General features: G+C 38.4%; 10 protein-coding genes across 10 annotated transcripts; 3 read left to right on the plus strand and 7 right to left on the minus strand.

Moving 5' to 3' along the window:
• Positions 1-788: 788 nt before the first annotated feature.
• LOC138842543 (putative NAD(P)H nitroreductase YdgI) lies at positions 789-1,415 on the minus strand. Its single transcript, XM_070044835.1, has one exon. The coding sequence runs from the start codon at positions 1,413-1,415 to the stop codon at positions 789-791; it is 627 nt and encodes a 208-aa protein (XP_069900936.1).
• An 18-nt stretch (positions 1,416-1,433) lies between these two features.
• On the minus strand, positions 1,434-2,075 carry LOC138842544 (putative NAD(P)-binding protein YraR). Its single transcript, XM_070044836.1, has one exon. It carries the CDS (start codon positions 2,073-2,075, stop codon positions 1,434-1,436), a length of 642 nt encoding a protein of 213 aa, XP_069900937.1.
• LOC132595348 (uncharacterized oxidoreductase SSP0419-like) lies at positions 2,072-2,854 on the minus strand. Its single transcript, XM_060293219.1, has one exon. The coding sequence runs from the start codon at positions 2,852-2,854 to the stop codon at positions 2,072-2,074; it is 783 nt and encodes a 260-aa protein (XP_060149202.1).
• A 1,171-nt stretch (positions 2,855-4,025) lies between these two features.
• Positions 4,026-4,598, minus strand: LOC132595349 (HTH-type transcriptional repressor Bm3R1-like). The gene has a single exon (XM_060293220.2). It carries the CDS (start codon positions 4,596-4,598, stop codon positions 4,026-4,028), a length of 573 nt encoding a protein of 190 aa, XP_060149203.2.
• Positions 4,599-5,126: 528 nt separating this feature from the next.
• Positions 5,127-5,600, plus strand: LOC132595350 (DNA protection during starvation protein-like). Its single transcript, XM_060293221.1, has one exon. It carries the CDS (start codon positions 5,127-5,129, stop codon positions 5,598-5,600), a length of 474 nt encoding a protein of 157 aa, XP_060149204.1.
• A 94-nt stretch (positions 5,601-5,694) lies between these two features.
• Positions 5,695-7,032, minus strand: LOC132595351 (adenylosuccinate lyase-like). The gene has a single exon (XM_060293222.2). It carries the CDS (start codon positions 7,030-7,032, stop codon positions 5,695-5,697), a length of 1,338 nt encoding a protein of 445 aa, XP_060149205.2.
• Positions 7,033-7,235: 203 nt separating this feature from the next.
• On the plus strand, positions 7,236-7,979 carry LOC132595352 (tRNA threonylcarbamoyladenosine biosynthesis protein TsaB-like). Its single transcript, XM_060293223.1, has one exon. The coding sequence runs from the start codon at positions 7,236-7,238 to the stop codon at positions 7,977-7,979; it is 744 nt and encodes a 247-aa protein (XP_060149206.1).
• A 3,273-nt stretch (positions 7,980-11,252) lies between these two features.
• Positions 11,253-12,470, minus strand: LOC132595353 (type II methyltransferase M.NgoFVII-like). The gene has a single exon (XM_060293224.1). The coding sequence runs from the start codon at positions 12,468-12,470 to the stop codon at positions 11,253-11,255; it is 1,218 nt and encodes a 405-aa protein (XP_060149207.1).
• A 1,696-nt stretch (positions 12,471-14,166) lies between these two features.
• Positions 14,167-14,544, minus strand: LOC132595354 (uncharacterized protein YbdF-like). Its single transcript, XM_060293225.1, has one exon. The coding sequence runs from the start codon at positions 14,542-14,544 to the stop codon at positions 14,167-14,169; it is 378 nt and encodes a 125-aa protein (XP_060149208.1).
• Positions 14,545-21,810: 7,266 nt separating this feature from the next.
• LOC132595355 (ribosomal RNA small subunit methyltransferase H-like) lies at positions 21,811-22,722 on the plus strand. Its single transcript, XM_060293226.1, has one exon. The coding sequence runs from the start codon at positions 21,811-21,813 to the stop codon at positions 22,720-22,722; it is 912 nt and encodes a 303-aa protein (XP_060149209.1).
• Positions 22,723-25,858: the final 3,136 nt, after the last annotated feature.

Here is a 25,858-nt window from a genome sequence, read left to right on the forward strand (position 1 = left end):
AAAACTTAACATAAGCATAGACTGCAAGACCTAGGAAAACAACAGCTCCTACTGCAATCAAAATCTTATTTAAGTGTTTCTCAACGAAACGTTCTCCTTCTACAAGGGCTTGATCAACGTGTTCGAATTCCTCGAACTGATTTTCATTCTGTTTTGACATATCTATTTATTATTTCTTATTATGTATTCAAAAGCTCAATTGCCATCTTGCACAGCATTCTGTACATAAGCTTCACAAAGTTAAGACATTTATTTTAATCAAAGGTCATAATTTAGAAAATTCCTAGAATAAGTGTATCAAAACTTTAGATTTTCATATCTCTAGCTACACATATATACAAAGAAAGACCTCTTAAAAATTTAGTGTCAGTTTGAAAGAATAAAAAACTCTCAAGCTGACACTGAATAATCTAAAAAGTAGAACTCCCTCTACTTCTTAAAGAAAGCAAGAAGTTTAGCTCGCTCTTCATCTGTATAAGACATACAACCTACAGGTACAACACCATCAATAGCCTTAATAACTTGAGCAGGCATATCCCCCTTGAAAGCTCCACACAACTCAATGAGCTGAACACCTTCTGAGACTAGTGTCTTAGCTGAAGCACAAGCCATCTCTATGTCTTGAACGCAACACACAGTCGTTGTGAAGGCATCAGAACTTAAACTTGTCTTCTCTTCCTTTGTATAACTTGGGTCAATCATAATAAACCCATAATTTGATAATTTCATATCTATTCTTTTTTGATTTATAAAAAACTCATCTAAGCCTAAGCCGAGAAGTCTATATTTTACTTAAAGTTCGTTATCTCATCAGCACTCAAGCGTAGTGTCCCGTGAGGTTCATAGTTTGCCTTACCAATAGCTAGAATCATTACGGGAACATAGCGTTCGGGATCTAAGCCAAGCGTCTGAGCAATCTCAGCCTTATTAAAGCCTCCAATAGCATTCGTATCATAGCCGTGCGAACGAGCAACAAGCATAAACTGCATTGCCATAAGACTGGTATCAATCTTGACAATATCATTCATCTCTTGCTTAGACAAACTATCATAAAAAGGCACGAAAGTATTAAGGAATTGAAGCTTCATCTCATTTGTCATCATCTCCTTTTCAACCATTCGACTAAGAATAGTATCTGCTTGCTCTTGACACTTCATATCACCAAACAGTACAATCATTGCCGAAGAAGTATCATTCTGACGAGCATTGAACATTACCATTGGGCGAAGTAAGTCTTTACCCTCTGGCGTATCAACGACCACAAATCGCCAAGGCTGCAAGTTAAGAGACGAAGGTGCAAGAACAGCCTCATCAATCATCTCTAAAAGTTCTTCGCGACTAATCTTAACATTTTCATCAAAGACTTTAATTGAACGTCTTTGATAGACGATTTCTGAAAAATCATTATTTTTCATCTTGTATATATTGATTTTCTAAAATTGATTTCTAAAAATAATTTGATGCCCTGAGTATTTACGGACACCATTATATAGAACTTTGGCAAGTTCCTTCCCTGAAATAGATTTATACCTTTCGAACTTGCCGAAGAAGAATAGCTCAAGGAACTTACTGAGCTTGACTGCAATACTTTCACCCAAGCGTCTATCTTCTCGCTCGCCATAGATTAGACTAGGGCGATAAATCAAGATGTTCTCAATATCACAGCCAAGTACAGCCTCCTCCATTTCCCCTTTCGTTCGGCTATAGAAGACTTTACTATCTGCCTTTGCTCCTATGGCAGAAATGAGGCTATAAGTTTTAATTCCGTTTCGCTCTGCAAGGCGTGCTGCACTAAAAGGAATACCATAGTCTATGGCACGATAAAGCTCTCTCTCCTTTGTTTTAGCTTTTGTAGTACCAATACAACAGAAAACTTCATCAGCCACAAAGTTATCTCCGTAATCCTCTAGACAAAGTAAATCACAGATAATTTCCTCCAACTTCTCGTGCTGCCGTCCTGTACTTCTGCGAGTAAAAACCTTTACCTTAGCATAGTCTTCACTAGCGAGGAGCATATCTAATAAATAGCGACCAGTTAGTCCTGTTGCCCCTAATACAATAGCTGTCTTCTTCATAACTTAGCTATTCGACCAACAATGCTTATAAGCAGACGTCTTGAGGGAATAATATGCGTAAAGAAAGCTAGTAACTTATTCGTAAAACCTGTTATCAGCGTCATCTTATTCTTCATCAAGGCATCATAGCCAGCTTGGGCAACCTCTTGAGAGCTCATCACATTCTTAAAGAGCGTTAGAGCTTCGGCATTAGCTCGCTTAGCAAAGCCTGTCGAAGTAGGACCTGGGCAAAGAGCTGTAACAGCAATATTAGTATCCTTTAGTTCGTAGTGCAAAGCCTCTGTAAGACTAAGCACATAAGCCTTCGTTGCAGCATAAACGCTAAAAGTAGGTAGAGCTTGGAAAGCAGCTGTAGAAGCCACATTCAGGATTTTCCCACTATTTCGTTCTAACATTTCAGGCAGGACTAAAGCTGTCAATTCTGTCAAACTAGTTATATTAAGGTTAATCATCTCTGTCATTACCTCAACATCTTCATTAGCGAAATCCCCTACTCGACCGAAACCTGCATTATTGACGAGGACATCAATCTGGATATGATCTTCTTTGAGCTTTGCATACACCTGCTTAGCTCCATCAGGGAGGGACAAGTCCTGAACAATAACAAGCACTTCTGTTTGATACTGCTCTTTTAACTCTTGAGCAATCTGCTCTAACTTATCAGCACTTCTTGCCACTAGTACAAGCTGATAGCCGTCCTTAGCAAAAAGCCCTGCAAAGTCCTTCCCTATTCCATTCGAGGCTCCTGTAATTAGAGCCGTCTTCTGTCTCTCTAACATCGTGAGTAAACTTATTTAATTTGTTCGAAGACTTCTGCAGTCCCTTCAATAAGCTCCTTAGCATCTCTAGCGTGCCTAAACTCTGAAAGGGCTTTATATATCTGATTTCTAGCTCTGTTAATGCCTCCTATTGGCTGATGAACCTTAAGAGCATTAGCAGGAGAGAAAGACAATTGCTCTGCAAAGTCCTTACGTTCGTTGGTCAAAATTTCTTGCTGAGGAATTTCGATTGTTGCAAGCTTGATGAAAGGAGACTTCCATTCCACGCCTGCATCTTCAATAGGCGTTTGCTTTTCGTCAATAAACTCTTGAATATAAAAATCAAATGAAGCGACATCATTCTTCAGATGCTTTGCCATATTTTGACTTAGATAATCATCTGTCAATGCTTTAGGCAAATTACTCTTTGTCTTAGATGTAGGTACGATTTTATACTTCACCTGCTTATCTCCAAAAGCAAAAGGCGTCGTACTCCAATAGTTAATATCCAATGGGCTTGAATCAAACTTCTTCCCAGAGCTTAGCTGTTTAAGTATATAGCCCTTACCTGTAAAGACTAATTTCAGGAGCAAAACTAATGGATTATATTTAATTGAGTAATAGACTGCGTCACGGAAAAGCTTAACCGTCCCCAAGGGCATAGTTGGATAGCTCATCAAGAGGAAATCTTGACTTTGCTTTTCACTCATATCGAAACGCTCTCCCTGAACGCCAATAAGCTTTATGGCACAGCCTCTAAAATCTTTCTTTTTATCAGACTGAATCTTCCCACTTGCATTCGAGAAACGAATTAGCGACTGATAAGTCTTACCAGCCTCAAAAACGCCAACTTGATACTCCTGAGGAAGATTTTCATCAACCTTAAAGTTCGCTTTAACTAAACCTAAGTTTTTAGGGTGAGCATCTCTCTTTGTACTACCCTTTTCATAATCTTTTGCCATCTTTTCCTGAAGAATAGACTGCATTTCTATAATTAGTTCCTGCTCTTTTTTCATCTCTTTTTCTATTAACATTACAAGTACATACTTTTAATATAACAAGATGTTTAGCCAACAAGTTCAAAGCTCTTTCAATTGGTTTGACAAGATGAGCAAAAATAAAAAGCCTCTTAGCTAAAGATTTTAACTAATATCAAGTGTATACTTCTCTAAAAAATGAAATAGTATTAAGCTTAAAGTTTAATACTATCCCACGCTATTCTGTAGCTGTGATCTATAAGTTCTTTAGTTAGCTTGATATTCTTATCCTGATGCTCTGAAATTAAGTAAGACAAAGGACTCATCGAAAAAGCATAGAGCAATTGCATAGGCACGTTCTTAATTATCCCCTCTTTTTGACCTCTTATCCAAAGCTTGGCTAAAGGCTCTAGCAGTTCCAAGCCCTTCTGCTCCCAACCTTTCTCAATCATTGGCGTAATATCACAGAGAGAAGAGAACATCGCCTCCTTAATATTCTTCTTTTTATACTTAGCAACGTTATACCAAATCGTCTTGAAGCCCTCTTCTACCGATTGACTTTCATCAAAACCCTTAAACGCAATGCTTGCAATATCGGTCTTGATATATAAATAGAGTTTATTAACCAACTCCTGTTTACTCTCAAAATAGATGTAAATAGTACCTGGAGCAACGCCTGCAAGTTTTGCAATCTTAGACATTGATGAAACGTGAAAACCAATACTATTTATCAAATCTAGGGTTGCGTTAAAAATCAGCTTTTCTTTATTCTTTAATTCTTCTGCCATATTATTTTTATTTTAAGCTTTAATACAAATATACGTAAAACAAACGAATAGTCAGTTGTTTTTATTAAAAATATTTTCAAAAAAGGTCTAAAAAATCAAGTCAAAGCATCTATTTCAGAAGAAGCAAAAAAAGCCCCAAATAGAGTAGTTTTTGAATAACGATAAACAACTAATAACAAAGTTATTAGGCAAAGCCAAAAATTTCTTTGGGAAGACTTTTTCATTTCTTCCCAAAGACTTTTTTAAGTCTTCCCTACGTTTTCAAAAAGTCTTCCCAAAGAAATTTTCGCCTCCCTGAGAGGGTTAAAATGCTCTTGCATTTTGCATTCTGCGTTTAACATTTAATACAGCTTATATTATTTTGCTTATCTTTGTTATAAGTACAAGGCAAACAAAAGGACTTATAGTTAAAATATATTTCCCTATAGCTAAAGGCTGTTGGTAAGATTTTATTATTGTTATACCTTTGTACACAGATAAGGCAAGACAGACTTGCAGAAATTAAATAACACTATAATACAAAAGAAAATGAACGTATTGGATATTACAGGGCTTAAAGCCGAGAATTTGACAGAAGTAGTTAAGGGTCTAGAACTATTGCTTGCTGACCTGCAAGTACACTATACTAACCTAAGAGGTTATCACTGGCACGTTAAGGGTAAGGATTTCGCAATCCTACACGAACGCTTCGAGAAGATGTACGACGAAGTAGCAGACAAGGTTGATGAAGTAGCAGAGCGTTTGCTTCAACTTAACGTAGAGCCAGAAAATCGTTACAGCGTAATCCTAGCTAAGAGCGAGATTAAGGAAGTAACAGGTCTTACAAGCCCTGAGACAATCCTTCCTGAGATTGTTAAGACTTACAAGACGCTTATGGCTCTTGAACGCTCAATCATTGAGAAGGCTGGTGAAGTAAATGATGAAACAACCGTAGCAATTATGTCTGACTTCCTAGTAGGACAAGAAAAAGATGCTTGGTTCTTAGCTTCTATGCTTAGCTAGAAAACTATTTAATTAAGACGAAAAAGATTTTTTAGCATAAAAAAAGGCTATGGTCTCACGACCATAGCCTTTTTTCCTTTGACGGAAGTTTTACTTAGTAACCAAGATAATTAGATGGCGTGATTTGCTTCATCTCCTTCTTAATCTCTTCAGAGACATTAAGCGTATCAATGAAGTTAGCAATCGTTTCGCCTGTAATCTTCTCGTTCGTACGTGTCAAAGTTTTCAAAGCCTCATAAGGCTTTGGATAACCCTCACGACGAAGGATTGTTTGCAAAGCTTCAGCTACCACAGGCCAGTTGTTCTCTAGGTCTAGAGCAATCTTATCTTTATTGATAAGGAGCTTGTTTAAGCCCTTCTTCAAGCTATTAAGAGCAATCAAAGTATGCCCAAGAGGAACACCGATATTACGTAGAACAGTAGAGTCTGTAAGGTCTCGTTGCAAGCGAGAAATAGGTAATTTACGGGCAAGGAAGCCAAAGAGTGCATTAGCTAGTCCTAGATTACCCTCTGCATTCTCAAAGTCAATCGGATTAACCTTATGAGGCATTGCCGAAGAACCAACTTCGCCCTCCTTAATCTTTTGCTTGAAGTAATCCATAGACACATAAGTCCAGATATCACGAGCAAGGTCAATGAAGATTACATTGATACGCTCCATCGCATCGAAGAGAGCTGCCGTATAATCATAATTCGCAATCTGAGTCGTGTAAGCTTCACGTTGTAAGCCTAGGTCTAGAGCGACAAAACTATTCGCAAAGCTCAACCAATCGTGCGATGGATAGGCTACTCTATGAGCATTTAAGTTACCTGTTGCTCCTCCAAACTTAGCCGTATGTGGTACTTTCACTAGTTGATTGATTTGCTCTTGCAAGCGATAAACAAAAACCATCATCTCCTTACCTAGACGTGTAGGCGAAGCAGCTTGACCGTGTGTACGAGCAAGCATTGGAACATCTGCCCACTCCTGAGCATATTTCTTTAATAGTTCTAGCACCTCTTCCAAGAGAGGTAGGTAAACCTTAAAGACAGACTCTTTAAGCATTAGAGGGAAAGAAGTATTATTGATGTCCTGAGAAGTTAGACCGAAGTGTACAAATTCTTTCTCTGCCTCTAAACCTAATTCATCAAATCGCTCTTTAATGAAATATTCCACAGCCTTGACATCGTGGTTCGTGATGCTCTCAATATCTTTGATACGCTGAGCATCTTCACTAGTTAGTTCGAGGTAAATCTTGTGTAAGTCATCAAGGTTTACACGTTCTTCTAAACCTTTAAGCTGAGGTATCTCACGACTTAAAGCGATAAAATAAAGAATTTCGATACGGACACGGTAGCGAATAAGAGCTTCTTCCGAGAAAAAGCCTGAGAGAGCCTCTACTTGACGACGATAACGCCCATCGATAGGAGAAATTGCTTGTAATGAATTCATTGACAGATGTGTTTAATTTGTTTCTAAATGCAGTATATAGACATTCTTAAAAGCCTAAACAAGCTTAAAAGATTGTCTAAGACAAAAATAAGATTTTTGCAAATAGTATGCAACTTCCTAAGCCATTTATCAAAGCAAGCCAAGGAAAATGAAATTATAACTACCTTTGTGGTAGAAAAACTCATTTTGAATATCAATATAATATGAATATAGAAGATAATAAGATAAACTTACTAATGCTAGACACTTCAACCTCAGTGTGCAGTGTCGCTATTAGTTCGGATACAGAAATACTAGAGAGCAGAGTACTAAAGCCTGAGAAAGCTCAGCACGCAGCAATCCTCCCTCCTATTGTAGATGAACTGCTTAAAGAGATTAAGCAGAAGGGTATTAAGCTCAGTGCTGTGGTAATTAGTTCTGGACCGGGAAGCTATACAGGTTTACGTATCGGCTCATCTCTAGCCAAAGGCTTGGCTCACGGCTTAGGACTACCTCTGATTGCTATTTCAACCCTAGAGATGATGGCAAGAGGTTATAGCAAAGAATATAATCTATCAGAAGAAGATACAAACATTCGTCTTATGCCAATGATTGATGCTAGACGAATGGAAGTTTACACTGCCCTCTACAATGTCAAAGGACAAGAGCTAGCTCAAGAAGAAGCAATGATACTAACAGAGGAAGCTCTCCCCTATTCAGACTTAGAGACAATGGAAGTTCATCTCTTCGGTAATGGTTCAGAGAAATGTATTGGACTTTGGGATAAACAAATGGACAGCAAGCAAATTATCATAAAAGAGGACTTCCTCCCCAAAGCAGCAGATATGCTTGAACTAGCCCTTGAGGCATACAAAACAAAGGACTTTGTAGACTTGGCTTATTGGACACCAAATTATCTAAAAGATTACGTTGCCAAAATAGCAAAAAATAAGGTTTTAGGGATTTAACTCCCTAAAACCTTATTATTCTTGTAGATAGACTTTCTGAATACGTTGCTTGAGAGATGTAAGCACTTCATAAGGAATAGTCTCCAAGCTTTGGGCTAAAGCTTCTATCGTTAGTGGCTCTTCGCCGAAAAGCGTTAGCCTATCGCCCTCCACTGCATCAGGGACATCTGTAATGTCTATCATACAAGTATCCATACAGATATTACCAATAGTTGGGCAGAGCTTCCCTCTAAGTAAAACGGAATATCTACCATTACCTAGGCGACGAGAGAAGCCATCGGCGTAACCGATTGGGATAATCGCAATACGTCGCTCGCCTTGTGCCACACCTCGGCAGGCATAACCTACACAATCGCCCTCACGAAGTTTTTTGACTTGTAGGATAGTTGTCGTAAGCCTTGCTACAGAACGCAGGCTCTGTCCTGCCCCCTCTATCGGACTAATACCATAAAGACCAAGACCTAAGCGAGCCATATCGAAGGCATAATCCTTACCGTGCCTTTCAATCCCTGCAGTATTTAACAAGTGTAACAAGGGCTTATAAGTCAAAGCTTCCGAAATCTTATGATAAGCTCTTTGAAGAGCTTCGGCTTGTCGCTTGGTATAGTCGTCCAAACGTTCCTCATCAGCCCCTGCAAGATGACTGAAGACACTTGCCACTTGTAGGCTTTCATTTGCCTTTAATAGCTCTAGCACTTTATCCAAATCCCCCTCTTCGAAGCCCAAACGGTGCATACCACTATCTATTTTTAGATGGATAGGATAATGCTTTTTGCCGTGCATTTTAGCTTGAATAAGCAAACCTTCAAGCATTCCAAGGCTATAAACTTCTGGTTCTAAGTTGTATTGGAAAAGCGTTTCGGCACTAGAAAGCTCGGGATTCATCACGATAATCGGACTTTTAATCCCCTCTAAACGTAGATACTTCCCCTCATCAGCGACAGCAACGGCAAGGTAATCAACGGCAGTATCTTCCAAAAGTCTTGCAATCTCCAAAGCTCCCAAGCCATAGCCGTCTGCCTTAATCATACAGATTAGCTTGTGTCCGTTTGGCAAAAGTGCCTTGTAATAATTAAGATTATGACGGATCGCTGATAGATTAACTTCTAGGGTCGTTTGATGTTCTATTAGGGAGAGCGAACGGATTAGTCGCTCAAAAGCAAAACGCCTTGCCCCTTTAATCAAGATACAGCTCTCCTGGACTTCCTTGAGCCGTGGGGCATTGATTAGTTCATCTGTATCTCTATAAAAACTCGCTTGCAGGAAATCAAAAAGATGTTTCTGCTTGCTAATTTCTTCTCCGACAGCAAATAGCTCACGAATCTCAAAGGTTCTAACTAGGTCTGCAACCTGCTGATACAACTCTTCGCCTCTAAGTCCCGTTTGCACAATATCCGAAAGCACCAAGACAGGAGGCATAGCACTATGCTTACACCTACGTCTTTGGAAGTCAAGGGCTATGCGTAAGGCCTCCAAATCGCAAGAGTAAGCGTCGTTAATCAGCACGTTGCCAAAGAAACTATTCTTTAATTCAAGTCGCATTTCTACCCCTTCAAGACTTGGTACTCTCTCCATTGCTTTGAGGAAAAGTTCAGGATATTCGCTCGCAATAAAGCTAAGACATAAGAGAAGGTTTGAAATATTTGCTTCATCAACGAAGGGAAGCGTAAGCTGATAAGTCTTGTTTTTGTAGATTAGGCTTGCCTCTGTTTGCTTGCTCTTTCTCCTCATTGAGGCGATATAGATGAGAGCCGTTTTTTGTTTTTTGCTCCAACCTCTCAAGGCTTTACTTAGATTATTTCGCTCACAAGCACGAATAATTTGCTCATCATCAAGGCAAGCAAAAATTTTATCACAGTCCTCAAAGAGCTGAAGTTTTTCATCAAAAAGCTCTTCCTTATCCCTAAACTGCTCAATATGTGCCGAGCCAAGGCTTGTCAGCAGACCTACATTTGGCTTAATCACTTCCTTTAGAGCCTTCATCGTTTTAGGCTCAGAAATTCCTGCCTCAATAATGCCTAAGTCCATTTCTTCGCTAAGCTTCAGTACAGATAGGGGAACGCCTATCTGCGAATTGTAAGAAGCAGGCGAGCGACGAATGTCTAAGTCCTCTGCAAGCAGGCTGTTTAGGAACTCCTTGACAATCGTTTTGCCATTACTGCCTGTAATCCCTAAAACAAGTTTATGCTCCAAAAGTTTACGATGATGCTCAGCAATTTTCTGCAAAGCACGGACAGAGGAATCCACCGATAGGAAAGAGGCATTAGGGTATTGCTCTCTAAGTTTGGATAAAGCAACTTCCACAATAAAACAACGTATGCCTAAGCGATACATTGCTTCTATATATTTATGTCCGTCTCCAGAGGGCGTTTTAATAGCGACAAAGGCAGTCTTGTCTGCTGTGATGAAAGAACGGCTGTCGGTTAGGTAATGCTCTACCTGAACGCTATGCTGACAATACGCCTCTTTAGGGCTAAGTAATATAGATAGTTCTGTAGCTTTCATTGTATTTCTAGCCTTGAGAACTATGGTATATCTTTTCAAATATTTCAAGCTTAGCTTTCAAATCTTCATCCATCCCATCATCGAAATATATAACTTTAATACGAGATGGATTATTCTCTAACAACTCAAATTTATTAACCTCCCTAATATTAAAACGAGTCTTATCAAGATTTTTTCCAGCTTTGAGAACTCTACTTTTATAATGGTCTTCTAATTGACCATTTGGCATACAATCAATCGCTATAACCAAAATATCTAAAGTATCTCTATTATAGAGGATCGTGATAAAATAAGATAAACAAATCTTCTCATTATCCTTCCCTTTATTATAGAAAGGAGGTAAAGCTGGTTCATATAAACGAGGTTCGGACTGCCCTTTAACATTCATATAGCCTTTATAACTATTTTGATTACGTCCCACAAAAATACTTGTTGTATAATCTCCCAAGTTCTCTTGTTGAACGGTTTTAAGGTCTATATGAATATAAGCATCATCAAGCTCAAAAAAAAGATCTGAACCAACAGGAGAAGAGTTTGGCTGTCCAATTCCCTTCCCATTGAGCAAAGCATAAACAATTCTCTCTGCACCTACAGCAAAATCACTAATCCCTTTACCATTCTCACTACCATAAAGACCAATCCAATCATCTTTAATATCTTCCTTTGTTTTGAAACCAAAGAACATTTCATCTTCGGCAAATTTCAGAAAATGATAGTATTTATTGAGGTATTTTAGTTCTAATGCCTCTATTTCCTTATTAGTCATATCTATCCTTCCTTTTTATTCAATAATTTAATAATACCTTCTCCTAATTTTTTTGCCAATAACACAGGGACTGCATTTCCTATTTGCCTATACATTAGATTTAACGAACCTTCAAAAATAAAGTCATTTGGAAAGGTTTGAATGATAGCACACTCTCGAGCAGATAAACGGCGTTCTTTATTGATATGAATTTCAGGAGAAGTTGCAGTTATTGTATCGCTTGCTCTATTCCAGTTTGTAATTCGAAGAGATTGCTCAAATCTAATAGGCTTTTCAACATATTCTGTAACAAGCTTATCAAATTGATCATCAAAACCTAAAATCTTTTTAAGCTCCCACCAATCAGAGGGCTTAGGAATACTTCCAGAATTATTGTCTTTACGAAACCAATGACCTGCTGTATGCTTATAGCCAAAATGTTCATCAACTCTTTTCGTCGTCCAAGCAGACTTATCTCTCCAATACTTTAGATAATCACAGACATCGTGTTGATTAACCTGATGTCTACGACCCCAAAATTTATCGTGGACAGATGTACTAGCTATATGATTGTAAATACGTTCAGTTCCGACTAAGACAAAATCTTTAACTGAATTATTTTGAATAGGTACATTTTGTAAGAAACCGATGGCTTCCTCTACCGTATTATAGGGTAAAAAACCTTCTTCCAAAAGTTCTTTATTTGGTCTATCATAATTATCCTCTCCTTGGAAAATATCTGCGTGAGTTCGTTTTGGAAATGGATTATCTAGCCCTAATCGATTTCCCATAATAATAACACGTTCTCTTTGCTGAGGTACTCCATAATCAGCAGCATTTAGAAGGCGAACATCTACTTGATAACCAAGATTGATAAAATCCTTCTTAATCATTTCAATTACTTGCCCCTTCTCAATACTTAGAATACCTTTTACATTCTCAGCAATAAAAAACTTTGGAAGTTTATCTTTAATTACTCGCAACATTTCTTTATATAAGAAATTGCGTTCATCTTCCATATTTCGGTTCTTATTGGCAATAGAGAAACCTTGACAAGGAAAACCTCCAATCACTAAATCAACCTCCCCTTTTTTTAGAGGAATATCATCACTTGAAACTCCTCTTATATCTCCAAGAACAATATGATTTCCAATATTTCTTTTATAACTTTCTACTGCCATCTCCTCAAAATCATTAGCCCACTCTATGGAAAATCCTGCTTGTATCATACCTAAATCCATACCTCCAGCTCCTGAAAATAAAGAAATAACTGTTCTCTTCATAATTGATTATATATCTTATATTATTCTATCTAAATATATTTGGATTAAAACCCTTATTTAATTAAATCAAAGATAGTATTTAGTTTTTATTTTTGCAATAAATCTAATAGCGACGCTTGATTTCTGAGAGGCAGATAGCTGTCGCAATGGCAACGTTGAGGGACTCACTCCCTGTCGCCTCGCCAAAGGTTGGGATTGTAAGCTTTTTATTTACGTAAGAAGCAACCTCATCGCTTATGCCCTGTCCCTCATTGCCCATAATAAGGAGCTGACGCTCTGCCTTATCTAGCCCTAAATTACTTGTATAGATATTCTCTCCCTCAAGGAAAGTACCCAACTTAACACCATCAAACCTTTCTAGAAAATCTATAGAATTACTTAATCTATGCACCTTTACCCTTGACAAAGCTCCCATCGTTGCCTGTACAACCTTAGGAGCGAAAGCGTCTGCCGTTCCTTCAGCACAGACGATATGCTCAAGACCAAACCAATCAGCTGTACGGAGTATCGTACCCAAATTCCCTGGATCTTGCACTGCATCTAAGAATAGCACTAAGCCTTTTGCTTCAAAGACCTCTTCAAGGTCATATCTCGGTAGCTCAAAGACTGCTAGAGCAGACTGAGGAGTTTTCTGTGATGAGAGACGAGAGAAATTAAAACTATCAGGTAATATAGTTATAGCTTGCAGAAGTTTTTTCGGCACTTCTGCAAGCTTTTTCTCTAAATCAAGAAAAAGGCTCTCGGAGATAAATAATTCCTTTAGGGGAAAAGCACCGAGTATATCACGCACAAGCTTATAGCCTTCTGCGAGGAATAAGCCTTGAGCTTTGCGTTCTTTAGCCTTTGTTAGTTTAGTAACACTTTCTAGTTCTCGCTTTGTCAAGCTAGAACATCTTCTAATATATAAATTCAACATCTTTAATATCATAGTGAGAGCGTTCTCCTGTCTCACGCTCTAAGACTAGCTCTCCATTAGGCTTAACATCATAAATACGTGCAAGGAAGTTGCCTTCTTTATCTCTGTATGGGTGAAAACCATAACGGCGATAAAGAGCTTCCATATAATGATTATGCACCGAGCCAAAGTGTTGCATAATAAAATCTTCTTTCATATAGCCAAAACGCTTCATTATACGTGCAACGACCTCCTCGACCGTATAATCTTCTCCTGTTATCTGCTTCAAGGAAATTGGATTAGGTAATCCACTTGGGAAAGTCTCTTGATTAAGATTTAAGCCAATACCAATAACAGAATGCTCAATCTTTCGCCCTGTAATACTATGTTCAATCAGCATACCTGCGAGTTTCTTATCGCCGTAATAAATATCATTTGGCCATTTGATTTTAAGCTTTTCGGCTTGCTCCTCTGTGAGATAACGCTTAATCGTCTTGTATAGTCCATAAGCAGCAAACTCACTTACGACGTATTGCTTGCTAGGTTCTAAGTTTGCACAATCTAAATAAAAAGAGAAGGTCAAACTATAGCCCTTGGTAGAGTGCCAAGAGTTACCAACCTGACCACGCCCTGCTGTCTGATTTTCTGCGACAACACAGAAAAGACTCTCAGGACTATTTTCTTTGAGATACTCTCTCAGATAACGATTTGTGCTATCTACTTCATCAAGAAAAAAGATGTTACTCGTTTTCATAAGGCTTATTCTTTTGCTTGTTTGTAAATATCTTCTGCTTCGAGTCTCTGACGCTTAGTCATCTTTGCCCAAACTAAATCATACGAATGCTTGAGCAAATCCAAAATATCTGCTTTAGACAAATCATCACGACAATCAATACCATTCCAATGCTTTTTATTTAAGTGATAAGCAGGTCTAACGGCATTATAACGACTGCGTAAATCTTCAGCTCGTTCAGGATCACACTTCAAGGCAATATGTAAGCCTTCCCTATCTAGAGGAATACAGGCAAACATCTTGACACCGACCTTCAGCACCAAAATGTTATCTCCAAATGGGAGGTCTTCCCAAACGTATGGCAACTGTAGATAGTATGCTCTTAGCTCTTCAATCCCTTGCATCTGTGATGACTATTATTTTAGATAAACTCTAAAAACAAATATACTATTTTCGCCCTATATAAGCAAGTTTAAGCTATAGTCCCTCCGACAAGGTCTCCTTTTCCTCTCTATAATACTTCCTATAAATAGTCTTAATAGCTCAAGAGGGCAAAAGCTCCTAAGCCTTAATATCGGAGCAAAAAAACTCTTTGGGAAGATTTTTTAGAGGAAAGCCTATGAGACAAATTTTCTACTCTTCTAAATTCCTGTTAGTCTTAACTTTAAGAAAAACCCTAATTTGTTAAAAATTTCTTTGGGAAGACTTTTTTATTTCTTCCCAAAGACTTCAAAAAGTCTTCCCTACGTTTTGAAAATTTCTTCCCAAAGAAATTTTCCCACGCCCCGTGTAGGGCAAAATGCTCTTATATTTTATACTCTATAAGACTAAAAGAGTAAAGCAAGTAAAATTTGTATTAGCCCAAAAAGATATTTAACCCAAAGTCAAACTATAGATAAAACAATTTGGCAAAACCTTGTATAAAAAACTAGCACATTTTCATAATTAAATTTATCTTTGTGGACAATTAGTAAATCATATAGTATAAAACCAATCATAATGAGAAAAAAAACTCTTTTATTCCTACTGACGATGCTATCCTTAAGCATCAACCTTGGAGCTAAAACGTTTAACTTCAAGGCAAAGATGGAAGACGGATATAAGATTTATCCTATTCCTCAAAATCAGTTTGTTACACACCCAAATAGGCTTTACCTCAGCCCAAAAGTCGTAATCATTGCTGACAAAGAAGTTGATGATGTAACGCTAAAACGAGCTAAAGACATTCTTTCGTCAGTAGGCGTAGAGTCTATTGTTAGTCCGAAAGCAAGCAAACAGTACAGCAACCTTTACCTTGCAGTCAAGGGAGGAGATAGACAAGCTGAGCGTTATTGCCAAAGACTAGACAAGTCTGTTCTGAAGAGAAAGGCGAAGTTCGACCGTCATATTCTTCAAATCACAGGTAAGCACAGGGCAGATATTCGTATTCTTGGAGAGCATTGTAATGCAACTTTCTTTGCTCTTGCCTCTCTAGAGCAAATCCTAGAGCAGGGGACGAAAGAAATTAAACAAGTACTTATCAATGACTATGCCGACCAGCAGAGTCGTGGTCTTGTTGAGGGCTATTATGGTTATCCCTACAGCATTGCAGTGAAGAAGGACTTAATGCACTTTATGATGCGTATGAAGATGAATACCTATATGTATGGTGCAAAGTCTGATCCTTATCACTCGGAGAAGTGGGAAGCTCCATATCCTAAAAGTCTTACTCAAGAAGATATAAAGAATGGACTTGTTTCCGAAGCTATGCTACAAGACCTAACAAAGACTTCACAGGAAACAAAGGTTAATTTCATCTGGGCAATTCACCCTGGAAACGACTTCGTTTCATCTGATGATGTGGTAGAACGTATTATGAATAAGTTTACTAAGATGTATGACCTTGGCGTACGTCAGTTTGCAGTCTTTGTAGATGATGTTGGTGTGCCTCAGACAGAGAAAGACTGTCAAACGAATGCAGACCGTCTGACAGCTCTACAGAATGCCATTAACTCTAAGTGGAACAAAGGAGCTAAGCAGGAAAGTGCTAAAGTTCGTCCTCTACACTTTGTGCCACAAGTCTATACGCTTAGTTGGGTTAAGCCACAAGATAGAAAGCGTTTCTACAAAGCTCTATCATCTGTCCCTAAAGATATTACCGTTTACTTTACAGGTCGTGGCGTCTGGACTGTGCCAAATGAAGCAGACCTAGACACAATCAATAATGATTTTGGGCGTAAGCTTGCTTGGTGGTGGAACTATCCTTGTAACGATAATGCAGACGCTCAAATCTTCCCTTCGGATATGTATCAGAACTTTGAGGAGATGCCTGCCGTCAATGGTAAGTCTCGCTTGCCAAAGGCTCTTGATAATGGTCTAGGCATCGTCTCTAATCCAATGCAACAGGGCGAAGTATCTAAAACAGCTCTTTTCTCAGTAGCAGACTATGCTTGGAATAATGCTTCTTTCGATAATAAAGAGTCTTGGGAACGCTCTTTTGACTACACGCTCTCTAACGAGGCTAAACGTAAAGCTTATAAGACAATTCTGCCTTATCTCCGTGCAAACGAGCCAATGGAAATGCAAAAAGTCATTGAGGCTTATAAGCAAGGGCATACAGCTGAGTTTGTAGAGCTAGCAGAACGATTGCTTGCTTCTATCAAGGTCGTTAAGCAATTTGCTAAGTCTGAAGTAGAAAGTGATCGCCTGCTCTATCAAGACATTAAGCCTTGGCTTAATAAACTTGAGGCTATGCTTACAATCGGAAAGATCTTCGCTACAACCAAGCAAACAAAGGCTGAACTTTGGGAACTTTACGCTCAAAACATTGATAAGCTTGAAAGTCTCAAAGAAGATAAATCCTTTACTGTTGATGCTTTGGAGGGCTTAGGCAGTCATATCAGCGTTAGCCATCAACAGGCAAAAGCTTCATCAAAGTACCTTGCTCCTTTTATGACTTATCTAAAGAATAAGTTCTTAGGAGATAATTTCTTTGCTAAGAGTAAAGATCTCATAAATCTTAGTAAAAGTGATGAAAGCATTCAGGCAAAACTTATCTTCAAGGACGGAGAGTTATACCTTGATGCTCCTGAAATGATTATTCCTCCAAAGGGCTATGTACAAATTATCTTTACTACCCCTGTCAAGATTGAGGACAGCAAAGTAAACAAACAATGGCTCAAAAAGAATAAAGTTTACTATGCTTGTGAGTGGGCAAAGCGTCCTAAAAGACTTAAACGTGAGCTAAAATCAGGCACTATCATTAGAGCTATTTCTATTGAAAACCCAAGCAATGAGCCGAAGAAAGTTTCTTGTTCTAAGGAAGAGCTTTGCCTTCTTTTGCCTAAGCAAGCTGAGGCTTCTTCTGTTAAAACACCTATAGAACAAATCGGAGCAAGTTCAGACAAGAAGCTGGGTAAGGCTTGTATCATTGACGGCAATCCTAAGACTTTTTCAGCTTGTAATCGAAATCAAAAAGATGGAGACACTTACGAGCTTACGCTTAATGAGACAACAAAACTTCAAGATGTGCGTGTATACTTTGGACTTGTCAATGACGACTATATCCTAAAGGGAACGGTTGAAGCAAGTACTGACGGCAAGCAGTGGACTAAGCTAAAGCTTAAAGACTCTGAGCTTACCGAAGCAGGCGTTAAGGAAGCACACAAACTTAATGATGAAGTTGCTTACCTTGATTTTGTTGGTGAACTAGACGGAGTAAAGTTCCTTCGCCTAGTACTTACTAAGGCTAAAACAAACAAATGGCTACGTCTCTACGAAATCTCGGTTAATAATTCGGCTCTAAGCTCTGCCTTTTGCCCTAAAGCTATAAGTCAAGGCAAAAGAATTACAGAACTAAATGACGGCAAGCCTTTTACTTTTGCAACAAACATCAAAGAGGAAGTTCGCTTATTCTACCCAAAACAAGATTATACTCCCCTAAAATCAATAGCTATTCTATGGAATAAGGCTCTATGGAAAGGCAAAGCACTTCCTAAGCTTTACTACTCTAGCGATGCACCTAAGAGCAAAGAGGATAAGAAAGAATGGCATTCACTCGGAAGCTTAGATAAAGCTTACCAGTTGATTGAAGTCCATTCTCTTCCTATCCGAGAACTAAAAATTACTTGGGAAGGAAATGAAAGCCCTCTAATCTACGAGGTCTTAGAGGAATACTAAAATAAAATTCAAGACCAAACAAAAAAAAGAGGGTGTGTCAAAACGGCACGCCCTCTTTCATTTTAGTAAAATTAGATTTAGTTAATTATTTTAGTTTACTTGTAGTAAGCTATATATGTGGGTTAGGTTTTCTTGAAATTTAGTGATTTTACAACAAAAAAAGAGGGTATGCCAGTTTTGACACACCCTCTTTTTCGTCTTAGTTCAACTTCTAAAAACGAAGACCGAAAGTTAAATAAACTTCATCTGTCATCTTACGAATTTTTCCCTTAGGCTGCTTCTCAATTGCAGTCAAACCAAAATCAGTTCCCAAACGAAGGAAATAACGTTGCTGAAACTCAGCTGCCACAGAAAGACCAACACCAAGCTCAAATGGTTTGCGTTCCTTTAGGACACTCTTAGCCTTAGCATCTCCAACTTTTTGAGTAGAAGAGAAGGTATAAGCTAAGAAAGGCCCCCCTTCTAGCGAAAGAGCAAAAGCATTTGACAAGTGAAACCTTCCTCCAAAGTTGATTGGCATAGCAAGATTATGCTCTCTTGAAACAACCTTTACCTCTCCCATTGGAGATGGGAATTTAGACTTAAGCCCTCCCATACGATAGTTAAGTCCTGAAGCTAAGTACATATTTGGTGAAAGCATATACTCTGCACCAAGTCCTGCTCGTAAACCAAAATTAGGCGAATGCTTACCTGGGACTTTGCCCCCTGTTAAATACTTTGCCGTCATATTAGTTCCTACTTCTGTACGAAAAGAAAGCTTCTGTGCATTCAAACTGAATGCTGTTCCCAAGGCTAAACAAGCCGATAAAATTAACTTTTTCATTAGTTCTATAAATTATAATATTATTAAAATCAGAACAAAGATAATACATAAAAACCTAAACTTCCAAGAAAAAACACCAACTTTTTAATCCGATTAAAGACACTTATGTTCGTTTTTACAACAATAAAACTAAAGTTAAGGAGGTCTAATTAAGTAAAAAACACAAGAAAAAAGGGAGCTTATAGTCAGTGAGAAACAGACAAAAAAAACTTAGCTAAAATCTTTGTTGAAATAAATCTTTTTCGTATATTTGCTTGTATGCTGAGAACATAGATATTAAATGATGAAACATCGAATATATTATTAACTTCTCAGCCTGTATAAAGAATAATAAACACATAAAAAATTTGATTGTATGGAAAAAGTTTCATTCAAAGCTGACAATTTAGGAAAAACAATAGAAGAAGAAACTCCTAAAGGACTAGAAACTACATTAAAAAAGGAATGGCATCAACTCCCAGAAGAAGAGTACTACAAAATCATTGACGAAAAGGTTCAAGCAGAAGCTTATGTAGAGGCAAAGAGCCTAACATCAGCCTTGATGAAAGCTTACATAAAAGAAGGAAAGAGCCTTAGCCCTGAGCTAAAAGCTTATATCCTTTCTGATTGGTACAAAAGCACTGTTATATCAGAAAATTCGGAGCAAAGTTCTGGAGCAAAGGAAGAAGCGAGAGAAGAGAAAGCCTTTGATACTTCATTAGAAATAAAGACTTATCAAGATGTTCCTGCAATTGTCGTAGGACGTAATCAAGCAAAACGAATTATCAATGTTGCTTGGGGAAGAGAACAAGAAGGCTTCTTCAAATGGAATTTCCGTAGCCCACTACCGAACTACAACGAAACTTTACTGCTTAACTTTGAGCAAAAAGCCTGTCGTGGTATAATGAACGTTAAGCAAGCCCTTCCCCTAGAAGGAGATACTAACTTTCAAGAAGACTTCTATCGCATAGAAGAGATTAGTCTTGAACAAAATGAAGCAAAAGAGTTTATCTATCAAGGGGACGTTCTTCCTGCTTATCTATTTGGTAAACAGAATATTTCTCTGCTCCAAGAAGGCGACAAGGCTCAGCTTCATTGGATCTATAAGTTCCAACCAAAAGACAGAGCATTTAGCTGGTCAATCGTTAAGATAGAAACGCAAGCTCAGCAAAATGAAAAAGTTGAAATGGAGGAAGTTCAAGAACATAAAGAGCAAGAAAGTCTAGCCCCAACGACAGAAAAGTCTAGCGAAAAGGAGCTAAATATTTGCCCAGAGCAAGCTCAAACAGAGGGCGAAGAGAAGAAGATTTTAGAAGAAACTCACACGCTTATCATCAATGACATACCTCTCCGAAATGGAGAACTTACTTGCCGTTGTCTAACAAATAACAACGAACTTATCTACTTCCGTAAGAGCCTAACTCAAATGGAAGTAAATCGCTTAGATAAGCTCATTATTACTGGTTTAGTTCGCCACGAAAACTTTGGCAAGCACTTCATTAAGATTACACAGATTAAGCTTGCAGAAGATAAAGATTTCCCTGAAACAATCCTAAGAAAGCGTGTAAGACACCTACACAAAGAAGTAAATAACATCTTCCTTGATGATGAGCAATTAGCAGCACGCAAGGTACAGCTTCTGAAGATTAAACATCTGATGATGAAGGAAAAATCAGAAGACCTATCTGTCCTCGTAGAAGAAATGTTCCTCTACGCTGTTCATATCAAAGACTATGAGTGGACAATAGCTAAGATTAGTGCCGTTAAAACAAATGAAACAGAAGAGGAAGGAGCCTCTACCTCTAAAGAAGATGATACAATCAGCCCTGAAGAGAAAAAGAAACAAGAGGAAGCACTTCGTCAGCCTTGGCAGGTACGTGTCGGCTACATCACAAAGGTAGACGAAGAGCGTGGACGAATAGAAATCGTCTATGGCATAAAGAAGAAAGGTTATATCGCTCTTGAAGACTTCCCTCTCAGCAGTCCATACGCAGGCGATTGGTTAGGAATGAAAATGCTTGACGGCAAAGAGCCAATGCACGAGATTGTCTTCCACGATATAATACGTCTTGACCCAAATAAACGTCTACCTAATACAAGTAAACTTATTTATAAGGTACGACGTGGAGTGCTTTGGTTCTCAGAGCAGGATCATTGCTTCAAGCTACACAATGCTCCAATCAGTCAAGAGCTAGTGCTTGCAATGGAAGAGCCTAAGTATAAGGATTACTACCTTGTAGAAGAACTGTTAGACTATAATGAAAAGCTTGGCGACTTTGCTTGGCGACCAATTAAGGTTGAGAAGTTTGAATACCTTGAGCCTGCAAGCGAAATGGAAGGACATATCTATCCTCAGAAATTCCGTCAAGAAGAAGCCTTCCAAAAAGCTTTGGTAAACCTAGAGGCTATTGCTCCTAGAATAAAACAAGAAGAGCCTTCATCAGCGAAATCTGAAAAGCAAGCTTCAAGAGAAGAAAACAAGGCTGTCGTTGCTCCATTAAACAAGGCTAAGGAAAAGCAAACAAATCGTAGAGCTGAAGAGGGAAAGAGAAAACAAGAGAAAGAGCTTAGTCCTAATAAACTCATCAGTAGTAATACAGAAAGAGTAAGTTTCTGTCCTCAAAGAGTAAGCAAACATCGCAGAAAAACTATTTCTAGCAGAGTAAGAGGTCTCAAAGGCTTGGGTGCTAAGAAAAAGCAAGCATAACCTATGACTTTCTATCACACCCCCGTATTGCTCCAAGAATGCTTGGAGGCAATGCAAGTAAAAGCTGATGGCACTTATATTGATGTAACCTTCGGAGGAGGAGGACACTCTAAGGCAATCCTAGAAAAACTCGGAAAAGAAGGACATTTATATAGTGTAGATCAAGACCCTGATGCTCGTCGGAACATTCCTGAAGGGGCAGAAAGTTTTACTTTTATTGCCTCAAACTTTCGCCATATTGATCGCTTTATGGATTACTATGCTAAGCTTGGCAAGGTTGATGCCGTCTTAGCAGATCTTGGCGTATCGTCTCATCACTTTGATGAACCTGAGCGAGGCTTTAGCTTCCGTAGTGAGACTCCCCTACTGGATATGCGAATGAACACCTCTAGTAAGCTGTCTGCTCAAACCGTTATCAATGAATATGAGGAGGAGGATTTGGCAAATATCATCTACAAATATGGCGAACTAAGACAAAGTCGTCAGATAGCTCGTCGAATAGTTCAAGCTCGAAATGAAAAGCCTATCAAAACGATTGGAGACCTATTAGAAGTAGTTCGTCCTTGCCTTCGTCCGAAAGATGAGAAAAAGCAAATGAGTATGCTCTTCCAAGCAATTCGCATTGAAGTTAATGATGAACTTGGGGCTTTGGAAGAAATGCTCAAAGCTTGTCTTAGTGTTCTAAAAAAAGGGGGGCGTTTAGTCGTTATTACTTACCATTCTCTAGAAGATAGAATAGTTAAGAACTTCCTCAAGTCTGCAAGCAAAAGCAATGACTTAGAGCAGCAAATCTATGGAGGAGGACGTACGCAATGGAAGCTTATCACTCGCAAACCGATAACACCGTCAGCACAAGAGCTGGAAGAAAATCCTCGCTCTCGCTCGGCAAAGCTAAGAGTTGCTGAATTGAACTAATACCAATAAACTCAATACAAATATGAAGCTAAACTTATTTTCAAAAAAAACACAGACCGACTATAAGAATATCCTCTTTAAGGGAGGAGTATTGCTCTTTGCAATTGTTTTAGCTTTTATGGTAAACAACTGCCACGGTATCAATGAGGATAAGAAAGAAGTTAAAATAGCTAAACTCAAACAAAAGCTCATACGAACAAAAGAAAAAAGAGCTTACCAACGCTCTCAATTAGCTAAACTAAAAGCTAATGAAGAAATATTCAAAGCAATTCAGAAGAATAAGCTTAACCTTGAAGACTCAAAAGAAACACCTATTCTACTTATAGACTCAATAAGTAGAAGCGAAAAAAACTAAGGAAACGATGAATTTACTACAACGTATTTGGAGAGAAATCAAGATTTCTTATAGAGGATCTAGCACTATTGCTAAAATTAGAGATAAGAAAGATAGCTTAGAGAAACGTTATGCTATCACGAGAGCTAATAAGATTTTCTTAGCTCTTGCTCTTATTATCCTGCTGCTAATAATTGTCATATTAAGCATTATCTTTGGTTCGACAGGGAATGAAATACGTAATTCTGCCTATGTCAAAGAGAGAACTTACATAGACTATACAAATGCTAAAAGAGGAGATATTCTAGCCTGTGATGGACGTATCATCAGTATGGAAGTGCCTCGCTACAAGCTTACAATAGATTTCCAATCAGACATCTTAACCTCTACTTCTGTTAGCCGTTACAGAGACTCTATCAAGTACCAAAAAGAAGTAGATAGTCTTGACCTCTTATTGGAAGATGAGCTTGATAGCCTTGCCGTCTTAATCTGTGATAAAACGAAGCTTGGCAGAAAATACGGATTAAATAAGAAAAAGCTTAGAGCAAGTTGGCGAAAAGGTAAAATCAAACGCAATAAAAAAGGAGAATTAGATAACCGAGACGTTCCGATGCTTGGCTATACACGTCGCAGTAATCCTGCTATTGATTGGGCTAGCTATCAGGAGCTGGTTGCACAAGCTCCTTTTAAGGCTATCAAACGGAAGAGCGACTTAGAGATTGAAGAGAAGAGCGAGAGAAAGAAGAAATACAAGAGTTTACTTAGAAATATGTATAACACTGCTCGATATATTGAGTTTGCTCGAGACTATCCCTTCGGTCGCCTTGCCAACGCAACAATAGGCACTTGCGAAAAGGAGCGAGACAGCGTTCACTACAGCCACGGACACTCTGGAATGGAATTAAGGACCGACTCAATCCTTAGAGGACAGGTTGGTTCAAAAATCGTAACGAAGTCTTGTGGCGTAACACTAAGAGAAGATTCTATTATCAAAGCTGTTAATGGCCTAAACATACATACTACTCTAGATATGAATATGCAAAATATTCTACATACAGAGCTAGAGAAACAATGCCTTCAATACAAAGCACCATCAGGACACGCAATCCTTCTTGAGGTAAAGACAGGAGCGATCAAAGCAATCGTAAACCTTGATAGGAAAGTATGGAAAGGCAATGCCTATTATGTTGAAGACTATAACCACGCTCTCTTTGATCTGATAGCCCCAGGTTCTACAATCAAAACAGCAAGTATGATTATTGCTCTTGACGAAGGTATAGTACGCCCAACTGATATTATTGATACAGGAAATGGTATTTGGAAGTTTGATGCAGCAATTATTCACGACCACAACCATAAGAGAGGAGGTTTTCATAAGATTTCAGCAAAAGAAGTAATCAAACACTCTAGTAATATCGGTATTGCAAAGATTATTACGAGACATTATTGGAACAAGCCAAAAACCTATGCTCAGAAAAAAGAGAGTTTTAATAGATACGTTGCTAAGCTCAAAAGTATCGGTTTTGACTACGACTTAGACTTACCTATTCTCAATCAAGGTAAACCTATTAGAAAGCCTAAGATTAAGACTTGGCAAGAGCGTGATGCTGAAGCTCCTAAAGATAAATGGGGGAATAAACTCCGTGGAGGTTTTTCTGCTCCAGATTTATCGGGACTTAGTTTTGGGTATTACGCCTTAATCCCATCAATCTATATGGTTAATTTCTACAATGCCATAGCCAATAATGGACGATTGATGAAACCATACCTCATCAGTAAAATTACCGAAAAGGATAAAGATGGTAATGAAAAGACCGTTGAAGAGTTTCAGCCAACAGCTATAAAAGAATCAATCTGTAAAGCTCAAACATTGGAAGAAATACAGGATATGCTACACTCTGTTGTTGCAGAAAAAGGAGGAACAGGCTATAAACACGTTCGTAGTAAGCTAATTGAGATTAGTGGAAAGAGTGCAACGGCAGAGCTAGGTAAGACACACAAACGTGTTGCTTTCTGTGGCTTCTTCCCATCAGAAAATCCTAAATATACCTGTATTGCAGTCCTTGATCAATGTCCAAATCAAACAGGACCTCACGGAAGCTCTAGTGCTGGACCTGTCATCAAAAACTTAGCAGAGCGTCTGCTTCCTCTAGGAGAAGCAAAGGCTATTGAAGGAGAAAAGAAAGAGGAGCTTAAGCAAGACCATAAGGAGTTCAGCCTACCTAAAGAGACTCCTAAAACCCTTCCGTCCTTCATTGGTCTAACACCAAGTGAAGCAAGTTTCCTCGCTCACAAGTGTGCTTATCAAGTACATTTCGAGGGAAATGGAAGAGTGGTCAAACAAAACATTCCTTCAGGTCATAAGGTAAAGAAAGGAACAACAATAAGATTAACACTAAAATAAAGAATAAGTGCTACTTAGTAAACTAATAAAAGAAATCAAAGAACTTGGAGGTAAAAGCTTTGCTTCTAAGTTAGAAATAATAAACGAACAGGAGCTTGAGCTAAAGACAATCACAACAGATTCAAGAGCTGTTCAAGATGAAACACTATTTATTGCTCTAAAAGGAGCAAAAGTTGATGGACATAAGTACATTGATCAAGCAATCAAACAAGGAGCTAAAGTCATTGTTTGTGAGGACTTACCTAATACATTAAACGAAAATATCTGCTACCTACACACAGCCAACAGCTATGAGGCTCAAGGCTATCTAGCCTCTGCGTGGTATGGCAATCCATCAAAAGATATGAAAGTCGTTGGAGTAACGGGAACAAATGGAAAAACGACCATTGCTACCCTAC

This window comes from Globicephala melas, unplaced genomic scaffold (genome assembly GCF_963455315.2).
Source record: "Globicephala melas unplaced genomic scaffold, mGloMel1.2 SCAFFOLD_932, whole genome shotgun sequence".
Taxonomy (NCBI): Eukaryota; Metazoa; Chordata; class Mammalia; order Artiodactyla; family Delphinidae; genus Globicephala; species Globicephala melas.